The 13,402-nt window shown below is 39.7% G+C and overlaps 1 protein-coding gene and 1 long non-coding RNA gene across 32 annotated transcripts in view; one reads left to right on the top strand and one right to left on the bottom strand.

The window, feature by feature from the left end:
• The window catches only part of GPHN (gephyrin), a 233,067-nt gene extending 225,605 nt beyond the window's left edge, over positions 1-7,462 (top strand). For all 30 annotated transcript variants that reach the window (XM_077928093.1, XM_028725755.2, XM_077928122.1 and 27 more), the window contains 4 exons: positions 473-537; positions 979-1,082; positions 1,397-1,493; positions 6,460-7,462. In XM_077928093.1, coding sequence (XP_077784219.1) covers positions 473-537; positions 979-1,082; positions 1,397-1,493; positions 6,460-6,593 — 400 coding nt within the window. In that variant the 3' untranslated portion in view covers positions 6,594-7,462. The remainder of the gene's footprint in view (positions 1-472; positions 538-978; positions 1,083-1,396; positions 1,494-6,459) is intronic.
• LOC114595582 (uncharacterized) overlaps positions 1-13,402 on the bottom strand; it is a 73,145-nt gene that overhangs the window by 29,990 nt on the left and 29,753 nt on the right. The window lies entirely within an intron of this gene.

Below are 13,402 nucleotides of genomic sequence, written 5' to 3'. Positions count from 1 at the left end.
TTCCTCCTGAAACATTCCTTAAGTCTTTTAACCTCACTGCACAGATACAACTCTAAGCCCCTGTCACTTACAGATGTATTGCCAATCAATCACTGTATAAAAGACCAAAGCAGGATGCATCTTCAGTTTCTCCCCATTACACATCATGATCACATTGAGAGTTTCTCTGCCCCTGGCTGCTGTTTGAGGGGACAGGGAAAGTCATATTAACTTTACTACACATATTCTGTTGCACTAAACATTACAGGGGAGATAGGTGAAGGAGACACAAGGCTGCTTCTTTTAACTGATGATATTATTCATTTTGCTATTTATAAACTTGCTTTTAACATTGATTTCTATTGACAATTTTAAGGTATAATTTTATTTTTATAGTTTCGTTAAAAACTGTTCAGAGGGTCTGTTTACAATTAAGTTTTATACAAATTTTGTTAAATAAATAGTTTTAACAGCTGACTTTTTTTCCCCCTAGGTTGCCAACAACCTTTGCAACTTTGGATATTGATGGTGTAAGAAAAATAATATTTGCACTCCCAGGTAAGGTTCTTTGAATTATAATTATAATTGTCCTTCATGGATAACACAAACAAAATCCAAAACAAAATGCAAAGGTTTTTATGTTTGGACCTCTAGTTCCTAAATGAATTATCTTTGTAATCTCGCATTTGTGCACTATATACTGTTACATCTTTAATATGCAATAATGCCTATGGCTCTAGTGAAGGGAACCTGCAGCTTTCCAGATGTTTTTGGACTATAACATCTGTCACCCCTAGGCATAGGCAATGGTCAGCGGTGATGAGAATTGTCCAACAACATATGGAAGGCTCTGGTTCACTATCCCTGCTGCAGGTAAAATATATCATCTGTTCCTAGCACAGCTGTACAGCAAAGTAACATTTTGGGGGGAGGTCATTCCCTAAATAATTCTACATTGCTGATCTATCAACTGTTGTGGGTTTTTTCTTTTTCCTCCAGGGAATCCTGTGTCAGCAGTTGTTACCTGCAATCTTTTTGTTGTCCCAGCACTGAGGAAGATGCAGGGAATCCTGGATCCTCGTCCCACTATCATAAAAGCCAGGGTGAGTTTTTAAATATACAATGAGCTTCTGAGGCACTCTGTGTAGTCACTGGTGTGCCCCCTTCCTGATTCCTGCCGTTTTTGCACATGGTGTCAATCGCATACGGGGAAATTCAGGCTGCACCATTAAAGTGGATTCGGTGCTCTTGCACTACAAACACAGCAACTGAGATAATAATTGCTTGCCATTATGTCATATAACTTCCCAACAAACAAATCAAAATGACTGTTCAATAAACAGCTAACATTGTATTAACCACCCTGCAAACTTTGTACATGACATAGTATTTTCTTTCCGTGCATGCTTTTCCACAGTTATCATGTGATGTGAAATTGGACCCTCGTCCAGAATATCATCGGTGCATACTGACTTGGCATCACCAAGAACCACTGCCTTGGGCACAAAGTACAGGTTAGCTGTTTACTATCGTTTTCTATTTCTTGTGCTCCTTGACTGGGTTTACGGGTTGCAGAATATGGAGAAATGAAAGGAACCGTGAATGACTTGTGCTTTCTCTACTTCTGATGGTCATGTACCATGTGAAAGGTAGTCCCAACCTACCTTCCCACAAGCTAAGATGATGTTGTTGTTGTTGATGATGATGATGATGATGATGATGATTTCTATACTGCCCTTCATCCAAGGATTACAGGATGGTTTACAATAGAAAATCTCAAAAATACAGTAACAAACGAAAACAAAACAGCCCCCCCATTTCAAAGGCCATAGAACGCATCTTGGAAGTTGCACGGCTTCCGAGGTGCTTTTTTTTCCCTTTTCATTGACTCTGCAGCCAGCCCATTGATTCTTGGTTTTTGAACGTTTTGGAAGTCAAACGGTCTCCCAGAACAGATAACGTTCGAAAACCGAGGTTTCACTGTACTTTAGTTTTTACAAATAGTGGGCAGGATTCAACTAATGAATTTCAATAGCAGAAGCCCTGTGAAAGCACTTTCACTTGTGCAGCATCGCTTCCAGCCTCTCCTCCTCCTGCACCCCCCAAGGTTTGATATGGAGGGATAGGAGAACGCACAGAACAGCATGCAGGGTAGGAGAGGGGGGATTGGTCTGTCTGGCAAGCCAAAATGCTTGTGCTAACAGAACAATCAGAATAGAACATTGAATCCCTCCCAATGTTTTGTTGTTTAACACTATAGAAGCAAAATCTTCTATTGCTTCCTGTTCTTTGAACATAGATACTACCGCCAGCAGGGACGTGGGTGGCGCTGTGGGTTAAACCACAGAGCCTAGGACTTGCCAATCAGAAGGTTGGCGGTTTGAATCCCTGCGACAGGGTGAGCTCCCTGCTCCTGCCAACCGAGCAGTTCGAAAGCACGTCAAAGTGCAAGTAGGTAAATAGGTACCGCTCCGGTGGGAAGGTAAACAGCGTTTCCGTGCGTTGCTCTGGTTCGCCAGAAGCGGCTTAGTCATGCTGGCCACATGACCTGGAAGCTGTACGCCCCTCGGCCAATAAAGCGAGATGAGCGCTGCAACCCCAGAGTCGTCTGAGACTGGACCTAATGGTCAGGGGTCCCTTTACCTTTACTACCGCCAGCATGACTACTATTCCAGAAGAAGGAGTTTGGGCTATATGAAGAAAAAAATATTCTATCAGATAATAAGGCCACAAACTATGCAAATCAGGCTAGGAGCCCATATTACTACCCCTAAAATACACAGATACAGATATAGATATATAGATAGACAGATACAGATAAATATATACAGTGGTACCTCTGGTTGCAGACAGGATCTGTTCCTGAGCTCCGGTCAGATCCTGAGCTTTCCACAACCGGAGGGACCACTTCTGCGCATGTGTGTGTGGCGGTAGAGCGCTTCTGCACATGCACACATAGCAAAACCTGGAAAAATACTTCCAGGTTTGCCACGCACATATCCCAAAGGATACGTAACCAGAAGTGAACGTAAGTAGAGGTACCACTCTGTGTGTGTGTGTGTGTGTGTGTGTGTGTGTGTGTGTCTGTCTATCTATCTATCTATCTATCTATATACACACACACACAAACGCGCGCACACACACACACACACACATATATATATATACACACACATATACATATATATATATATATACTTAGAGATATTTGCTTTCGTAGATTTTCACGGGTACAGGAATGCAGGTTTTGGTGTCCTCGGGTATCTTCCCGTGTAAAAGTTGGGGTGTCTAGGCGACGTTTCGACGAGGTCTCACTCGTCATCTTCAGGCTGGTGTTTTCGGCTTCTTGTTACTGGAACAGAGCAGGATCTCAGTGTTTGAGTTCCTATAAATACTGTTGAGGAGGTTCTGGGCAGAGAGGAAGTTCCCAGGCTAGTGTGCCTTTTCTTCTTTTGTTCCTTAATTGCTTGAGGGATATCTTGAGTGATTTCTTGAGTGATATCCTGAGTACCACTTAGGTGGGTCATTAGGTGTGGATTAGTTGCTAAAGCCTTTGTGTCTTGACCTCTTGAACTTTGTGAAGAGTTTTTCTGAGAAGATGGGTGTACTACATTTAGTTGTGCTCTGGCTTGGCTTCGTGTATAGGGGCGAGCTGTGGTTTTGTGGCTTGTGCCAAGACTCTCATCTCCAGAACCAAACGCCTGGCTGACAAAGACCACTTGACAACTGAGTTACAGAATCTCTCAAATGTGTTAATTGCCAATGGATACCAGCAAAACAGGGTTACGAAGCTAATCCAAAAAGAAACACCCCCCAAAAACCAAGACACAGAAGAAAACAATGGCATGGCCCTCCTTCCTTATATCAAGGGCACTACAGATAAAATTAGCAAAATCCTCCATAAACACAATATCAAAACAGCCTTTTGCGCCAACCAAAAAATAGCCAATATCCTCAGAAACCCCAAGGATAAAATCCAGTTGGAAAACCAAGGGGTCTATGAAATACCCTGCAAAGTCTGCCCAGCCACGTACATTGGACAAACAAACAGACGAATAAATGCACGTATCGCAGAACACAAGAATGCCGTCAAAAAAGAAGAAAAAACTTCCTCTCTCTTCCAACACATGAAAGAAACAGGACACGAAATTAATTTTGCAGATTCCAAATTGCTCTCTAACATGGAACATCACCACAAGAGAATAATCATGGAAGCCATCGAGATAGAGAAACACCCTCACAACATGAACAAGCGTGACGACACATCCCACTTGCCAGACATCTGGAAATTAGCCCTCCCCACAAAAACTGACACCAGATCCAGAGGCACACAGAACGCCATCACCAATCAACCACACCAGACCCAAACCCAGACCCTCTCCACAGATAAATTACAGACACCATCCAGTAGCCAAACCATGGTGGCACCTCCGGATGCTGCACCCCCCTGCAATCCCTACACAGATCTGGCTGGCACAAGCCACAAAACCACAGCTCGCCCCTATACACGAAGCCAAGCCAGAGCACAACTAAATGTAGTACACCCATCTTCTCAGAAAAACTCTTCACAAAGTTCAAGAGGTCAAGACACAAAGGCTTTAGCAACTAATCCACACCTAATGACCCACCTAAGTGGTACTCAGGATATCACTCAAGAAATCACTCAAGATATCCCTCAAGCAATTAAGGAACAAAAGAAGAAAAGGCACACTAGCCTGGGAACTTCCTCTCTGCCCAGAACCTCCTCAACAGTATTTATAGGAACTCAAACACTGAGATCCTGCTCTGTTCCAGTAACAAGAAGCCGAAAACACCAGCCTGAAGATGACGAGTGAGACCTCGTCGAAACGTCGCCTAGACACCCCAACTTTTACACGGGAAGATACCCGAGGACACCAAAACCTGCATACTTAGAGATGCATATACAGTGGTATCTAGGGTGGTATCTCGGGTTAAGAACTTAATTCGTTCTGGAGGTTCATTCTTAACCTGAAACTGTACTTAACCTGAAGCACAACTTTAGCTAATGGGGCTTCCCGCTGCTGCACCCGAGGTACTCTTTCTGGGTTAGCAGAGTCTGTAACCTGAAGCATCTGTAACCCGAGGTACCACTGTATATAGATACACATGCACACATACATGCACACACTACCTTTCCTCAAGAATGTGCTTAAGACAGCAACAATAGACATTAGACTCGCCTTCACCAACCTGGTGCCCTCAAGATGTTGGCTGGGACTGATGGGAATAGTAATCCAAAACATCTGGTTGACAAAGGCTGCATTGGTCTCATGGCCACTGTGTCCATCTTGAGAACGAAGAAGCTTCACCCATTTTCCCTGGCATACTGTGCTCACTTAGGTCTTGAACAATGCTATTTTTCTAGAAAAAGAGGTGCCGGACATCATCTGAGAGGTGGTGGAACTGAGTTCTGGGGAGTTCTGGCTGAAAAAAAGCCCTAGTCTTGAGTTGAGTTTGGTTGGGAGTGATCCATTTGTACTCATTGTACTTTGTAGGGGAGTACAGATATTTTCCCTTCAGGCTTTTTTCTTTTGCTGGGAAAACAAGTTTTACTAGTTTTCAAACTGCAATGTATCATTTCTAGCAAAATTTTAATTCCCTTCATTGTCTGCACCTCAAGGCTTTTTCTTCTTAGGAGTGTGTGAGGTATTACATAACTACTGGACATTACTTGTGAGGTCACTTCCAATGAGAGAGCCTCCATTTTACCTCTACCCAATATCTGGGATAATGAGAGACGCTAAAAGCTTTTAAAACCTTGCACAGCTCAGGAGAAAAAGCTGACGTATGTTAGACAAGTTGCACACTTCAAACTCAAACTTCCTTTCTAATAAAACTCAATATCTAAGTTTGATATTGGAAATGGAAAAAATATATCTAGATTCTGGAGTGTATTCTTTGAGGCTTATTTTGTTCTAGAAGATTTTAAACCATTGCTAAAAATTGCACAGGAACCTCATACGTGAACTGCTTTGTCCACACCAGTGTTCAGATTCTGGAATACTAGCATATTTATAATGTGCCTAAAACTGCTAGATATGAAAGAACAAAAAATAACACTATCATCTCTGAGTGGTATATGTTAAATGTTAAGGCTAATGTTATATGAAATAAATTTGGGGGTAGGGCTGTAGTAGTTCAGTTTTGACACATCCTAGTGCAGATTGTAATTCAGTATGGGGTTATTTGGAAGATAAAATAGGAAAGTGGTGCATGTGATAATTAAAATGTGCAAGCTTAAAATAAAAAAGATGTGGTAAAAAGGCATTTCTGCGTGAGAATTCTAAGGGGGAAAGAGAGATCTATTTCCTGGATATTGCCCACATTTTACTTCAAACAACAGATCTTCACCAATTGTGACCATTGTCGCTTTAAAATTAATTTTTGGGAACTGGCTTCATACGCTGCACTGTTCTGTGGCATTTACCCTGCTAACAAGACTTATTTGCTTCTCTGTAGGGAACCAGATGAGCAGTCGTCTGATGAGTATGCGCAGTGCCAATGGACTGTTGATGCTACCTCCAAAGACAGAGCAGTATGTGGAACTTCATAAGGGCGAGGTGGTTGACGTCATGGTCATTGGAAGACTATGATGTCACCAGCAAGAGAGAAGTTTTGATGCATGTCCACATATCATTGACTGTATCCTGTAATATGCAACGGCACAGCTAGTTTTTCTGATTTGGATAAAAGTTGATCAGTATAGTCAACACCTTGAACTATATTTCAAATGAATTTAAATAAATACCTTTTAAAAAAAACTTTAAAAACAAATCTTAAAGAAATCTATTCTGATTATATCAAAGCAACTTTTTCCTTTCTTGCAATTGCTTTGTGTGTTCAATGCTAGTTCTGATAGCGGTAGCTTTTAGTAGACAGCGGTAGGTGCCTGCAGAACTTGTGTTTTTTCTCATCTTTAAGATACAACTACTTATGCTCTTAAAACAAGGCTGTCTGCTTATTTATACTAGCGTAGACAACACTTGGATTTCCCTTATTAGTATGCTTCATAACCGCTTCACAGAAAGCTTCTGCTTGTTCTTTATCTTGTATCTCGTGTTGATGTGCACAGTGCCAAAAGCAGAGTGGCTGCATTGGGAACCCGACCAAGCCCCGAGGTTTTCACCCCTTGCTGCGCGTTCAGGGATATCTGTCATCCCAGCAGCCACCCAGCTCAGTACTATTGGGCAGTAACTGGATACCTTTTGTTTAAACAAACAACAAAAATTGCTTCCTTAAGTGCTGACAGCCTTTTTAACCAATACATTTAAAAATGTACAGAATTAAAATCTTAAAAAATCAAAGACTGATCTTGTACAGATATTAGTGTTACCAGCATTCGTGTGGAAATTAAATGAGAAAAGAAATAAAACTAATGTTAAACAACTCTGTACCATAACATTTTCTGTAATGATACTGAAACTTAAATGAATAAAAAAAAATCCTGGATCATTATTTAAAAGGTGACTGTGTTAGCCTTGTTGTTTAATAAGAGAAAAGAACTCTCCTTTCTTTTTGGGAGGTGGGGATTTTATGGTTAAAGAACACATTTGAGCAAAGAGGATGCCAATGGGGAGATTTTGCAGAGACCTCTCTAAAAAAATCTGAAGTGCTATCTTCTTGTTTGTGCAATCTTAGACTGGGGTCCCTGGACAAAATTTCAGTGAATATGTTGCACTGATGTATACAAATAGACAGGGATCCAAAGGACCGCATGCAGATTACCACACACATACCAGTGCTTACTTGAGTGCTCCCCATCCAGTCCTTTACATCCCTGAAAAAAGACACTCCTGGGCGTTGTGGGATACTATGGGGTCAGGCTAAACTTAGCAGAAGAGGACATAGCTGGAAAGGGAATTTGGCCATTACTATCCTGCACTTAGTGCTTATGCACGGGATTGTTTGGATCCAGCTCATAAAATCCAAGTAGGCAACTGTCAATGCCACCTATATAGAGTATGTGTCTCTAACATTGAGATTTACCGTAATTTAATTAAAACATCATTGCTCTAAGACACAATGCTAACACATGTAGATAACTAAGTCCTGAAATAATGAGCTGAGATTCAAGTGTAGAAATGGCAAAATTGATTGCCACAACCAATCTTTCTGTCAACTTCCTCTTCACTTTTACAATTGTTTATTTTGGAAACAGTTTGCTGCAACTAAAGTATAGTGTATACCAAAAGTCACTAGGCTAAAACAGATGTATTTCCAGGTTACTAAGTAAAAAATGCAAGTAATTCAGGCAGACAGTTTTAAGAATTGCCTTTAAGATGTGGAATAATTAAATAGATTTTCATCTGAGTTCTTCATGCAAATAGATTTGCTGCTGTTATGCCTTCTTAACAATATTTATTTAAAAAAACAAAAAACAAAAAACAAAAAGACTCACATAAAAAGTACCCTGTATCTATCACATAAACCAACCATGTGAATATAGCATTGTCAGGTGTGTGTGATATTGTCTGGTGCATAGAGCACCTAATTCATTCTTTTATTTGTTTATGGTTATAATTTAAATAATCTACCCATCTTCTTTTCTGCATTAACTATATTTATTATGACTATAAAATACTTGAAGCTTAGTGCAGAGAAAAGCTGTGGCAAAAGTGTTTCAGGTACACTCATCATTGTGGCATCAGTGAGCTGCCCAATAGTGTACTGAGAGTTTGGCTATGCTACAGTTTCAGACAGCTCAAGATGTACGTGGTGTTTCTTTCACAGGATTTGTACTGCTTTTGTATCTTAACTGCTGAATTAGAAATGAAGCGCATGTTTACAAATAGTTGTTCATTATTTTCCAGAAAATACTGCTCCCAATCTTCATTGGCACTACTTCCTCCCTTGTGCTATTAGTGGGGCTATGCTTCTCCTTATAATATTAACTTATAAAAATATCACTATGCATTGTACTGTTGAGCAAAACTCTTTCCTGAAGGCATGACTGCACAAAACAATGCTAAAAAACCCCAGCTGATCCAATGAAAAATATGCTTTCCCGTTGTGTGATCATTTTTTGTGTCAGCAATAAGAAGAAAATATTGAGAAGACAAAGACGGTGCAAATATGGTGACCAGGCAAACTGGACTTTTCATCTCCACACATTTAGCCCTTTTCAGTAGTGAACCATGTATATATTACACCTATTGCTAATTTTTAATATTTTTAGAATACAAGTCTGGCATCAACCTTTCGTTTTCAGCTTCGTGCTTCAAGTTAACAGTGCAATGACCCTAGAACTGCCATCATTGCCAAGATTGTGCCAGCAACATATGTAGCACTATCTGCTTGGAAGCCCAACAGCAGCCCAACACAATTCCCAGATGACCAGGTGGAATGTAAGGGTTCACATGATGAAAACTAGGTTGAAACCCTGCACTTTATCTTCGGTAGAAAAGGTGACTTTATACTGTAAACTGCCCTATGATCCTTGGATGAAGGGCGGTATAGAAATTTAACAAATAAATAAATAAAATAAAAGCTGTCTTGCCTTGGGAAAGGGGCAGTTCTCTGCCTAATCAGGAACATTGGTGAACAACAAGAATAACCAGGAAGGTCGTATCAGAAAGTTGCCAAGCAGAGGAACCAAGAGGAGGTGAATTGATAGTTCAAAGGCCAAGACAAGATCAATGCAAATAAGGCTGTTTTAGCAGGCAGAGTGGAAGGAGTACTTGGAGCCAAGTTGAAGAAACATTTGAGAAACAGGGATTACGGTATGTGAAATACTGAACTCACACGTCAAAATATTCTGCTGAAATCCAAAAAGCTTGGGTCTAACCAGTGCTTTTTTTCTAAAGAAATGTTTAGGGGTACTCTCATTTTCCTACTCATATTGAAATACCGCCCCTCAATGAGTCCAAAATTAGATTCACAAAATGTTTAGGGGTATGCATACACCTGCATACCCCTAGCACTGGGTCTAACAAATGAATTTGTGTATAGCACATCAGTTCATTCTGGTATTCAAAACTAATTACTGGGCTCAAAACTATTTAATTAAGTGTATATCTTTGCACCTGATTCCAGCTGATGGATCTCACTGGTCCTAGGTTTTCTTTTCTTTTTTTCTAGATGATTTACTGGCTGCCTTGGAGAGAATGATTAAAACTTTGAAGCTGACTTAGTGTTCTTTCAAATGTATTCATGTGTTTATGCTCATATGGTGCATGTTATTCAGAAAGAATTGTTATATTCTTAGGTTTATTTAGGCTAGTAATGGCAGACTGCTTCTGAATTATAGTTTGTGTGTTGAATTTTAATGGCTTCCTTTGCAATTTCTTGGGAATAGGGGGTGCATTACCTTAGGGTGGGTTTCCCTAAGTAAGTATGTTCTATTGTTTAACATGCCATCTAAATTGACCAACCATTGTTTGCTATTTGCTAACAAACCAGAATCAGGAACCATAGTTTGAAACAGTTTTGCAAACTATAGTTTGTGCTATGTGCAGTATCCAACATTCCTGTTCTGGGAGGCAAGTGACTTCCACTTGCACAATGCACTTCTTCTCCTCCCCCCTGCTGCCCCACACATGCCCTCAAAAGCAGCTCCGGAGTGTTGGGGAACACTCCAGATCAGATTGAGGAGTAGAGGTAAAAAGGAAAATTCCCATTTCATGAGCAGAATTCCGTTCATGGCACATTGGATACAACTGATCTTTGCTTTTCTGCATCTACTGGAGTACTGAGCAGACAAGAGATGAAAGTGGACACTCTTCCTTTAAACCATGGTTTGGGTTCTAAACTATAGGTAGCACAAATTTTATCTGGTATATATAGTATCATAATATTGGAACCTTTGGCTCCTTTTACTCAGATACGTTTTAGGTAAAATGGTAGAAGCTAAGTGATATTTGCTGCTCTTCTACATGACCTGGTCAAAAGAATGCATATGCCAGTTTCAATCTAGTGTAACTACTAGAAAAGTTAAAGTGTGTTTAAATGGATGAAGTAATAGACATTTTCCTATAAGCCCAATTTTTCTTAGATTTTTCTTCTTGTCCTCTTCTTTGTAATATATGTCATGAGAATACTTCAAAATGCTTTTCAGCAGTTCTTAAGTCTCTTCATGAAGCTCTGCAAATATAGCTGTGCCCTCTCTGCATGTGGGTCAGCTGGTACCGAAATCCTTACTACCTAAACACAGGACTCATCTATGGAACACTTGCCACACTATCTTCTGAGTGAGCAGAATTATGAGCTAACCTAACAGCTTTTTTTCTAAACCTATTTCTTAGTCTCTTATTACAACAATTTCATTTTTCATTCTCTGTTGTAGAAGGATATTAAATTCTGTCAGCCTTCATGTCACATAAAAGAGATAATACATCACCTTTAGAGAACTGGATGACTAAGGGTTTTGCTAATAGGTGTCGAGTATTTCATTTGTCACTAGTTCAAAGCTTATGGGAAATGGCTAGAGCTAAAAATTATCATCCGAAAGCTGTCCAGTGCTATTGTGAAAATCACAAACGTAATGAACTCTTCAACTTAGCTGTCAGAGAAAGCTGTGAAAACAGAAGGTGGTTGATGGGGGTTTCTTAAACTCCTAAGAATTGCCATGTGCTTGATCAGAATATTAAGAGATTTATTATCAAGGATTTAGTCAAATCTGCCTCAGATGATGATAATGATGTCTATTGCTAACTGAAAATGTTAGTCTTGTTACACATGATATTCCACCAATTGTTTATTAGCCATTCATTGGTGATGTCAGTACATTCTCTTAAGATTTAAATTTATAAAAATCCAGTTCCTAATTAGTTCTGGTTTTACATCACTACACCAAATCTTACTGATTACAAGCCCAATTTTCATTTACATTAATTGCATATGGTGTGTGGAAGATATTAGCCAATGTAATAGCACAGTCTTGTATTCTGGAGAGGAGGTCACTTCTACCCTGGGGCCTGTAAATCTCTCTCCCATCCACAAAAATATGCCAGTTATGTATTGTTCAGCATATTTGCACTTGTATAGCATATAACGTACTATTAAGTCTCACATCCACCATTTTGGATCATTATTTTTCTAAACTATTCTTGCTAGTCATCTGTAGTCATATTCTATACCCTATAACTGACTACACTTCCCAGTTGGATCAAACAATTACTGCATTTGAATATTGGTTGAAGAAAATAGTGGATGAAGAAAAGGAAAATGACAATTTTGCTTTTTGGAAGTAATGGCTCAATATTAGAGACATATCTAGGAGAAAACAGATGTGAAAAGCAGTCAATCTGCACAACAGAGGCCCTATTTTGTCAGTCAGTTAAAGATGGGAATATGCTGTGATGAAAACAAAAAGTAAAACACGAACAATGGTCAAGTTTTACACTAAATAAACCAGTTACACTAAAGAAAAAAAGAAAAAGAACAAAAAAAAATTTTTTTAAATCCTCGTAAATTCTATGACATTGACAGACCTGGAAGGAGGTTGAATGTAAGGGGCAGGCTGATGCTCCATAATAGAAAAGACAATTGGAAACTCTGGTCAATAACAAAGATTGCTGCACAATTCAATACAGATATCGTTTCTTGAGCTCAGCAAGGGGAACACTAGCCTGATCCTGATCAGATCTCTAGAAGTTGTTAATTATTCTAAATTTCTACTGGCATCTACTCTACAGGAGTCTGCAATTCTGGAATTCAGGACAGGATGAAAACAAGATCGTATCACTGCTGTGCCGACTATTTTTCAAAGCTGCATTTTGAACCTCAAATGTCTTTTCTGAATAGCATAATGTGTGTTCAAGTGTCTGAGCTCGCTCTCTCTCTCTCTCTCTCTCTCTCTCTCTCTCACACACACACACACACACACACACACACACTTTCCTGTTCATTTTTCCACTCTAACTTCCTGCTTACAATTTTTTTAACTGTTTTTATTTTTTCACAAAGTCTGGTGTCTGTCACCAAATTTGGTTTGCCATATTAACAAATGTGGCATACAGCACCAGAATATTTAAAATTTTACATCAGGAAATAGTGATGTGCCTGGTGTTTTGCTTGCATCTTACAACATCTCCTTATCCTCCTTATCCTAGCCTAGAAAAGGCTGCAAAGCAAAGACAGTAATGACTCCTTTACTTGACTGAAATATGCTAATAAGGTATTATTACCTCAGAACATTCTGGGACAGGGGAGGTTGGTTTAGTTTTCAAACCTTTGTTACTTGTACACTATTTGCTCCTGACCAGGTCAAGGAGGACCTTTTGCGGACAGAGGTCATCGTCCAGTTGATGTCATGAAAGACTAAAAGGAGCTTGGCATTTCTGGGGAGAAACCATGGAATGCCAATGCAGCTTGCCAACTTTACAACTCTAATTTTATCAGCCAACCAATCCTCAGCAATCTTCTGCATTAAGAAAACTAGATTTTTGTTACGAGTGAAAGCAAG

Source organism: Podarcis muralis, chromosome 1 (assembly GCF_964188315.1).
Source record: "Podarcis muralis chromosome 1, rPodMur119.hap1.1, whole genome shotgun sequence".
NCBI lineage: Eukaryota > Metazoa > Chordata > Lepidosauria > Squamata > Lacertidae > Podarcis > Podarcis muralis.
This window is presented reverse-complemented; position numbering and strand designations above follow the sequence as displayed.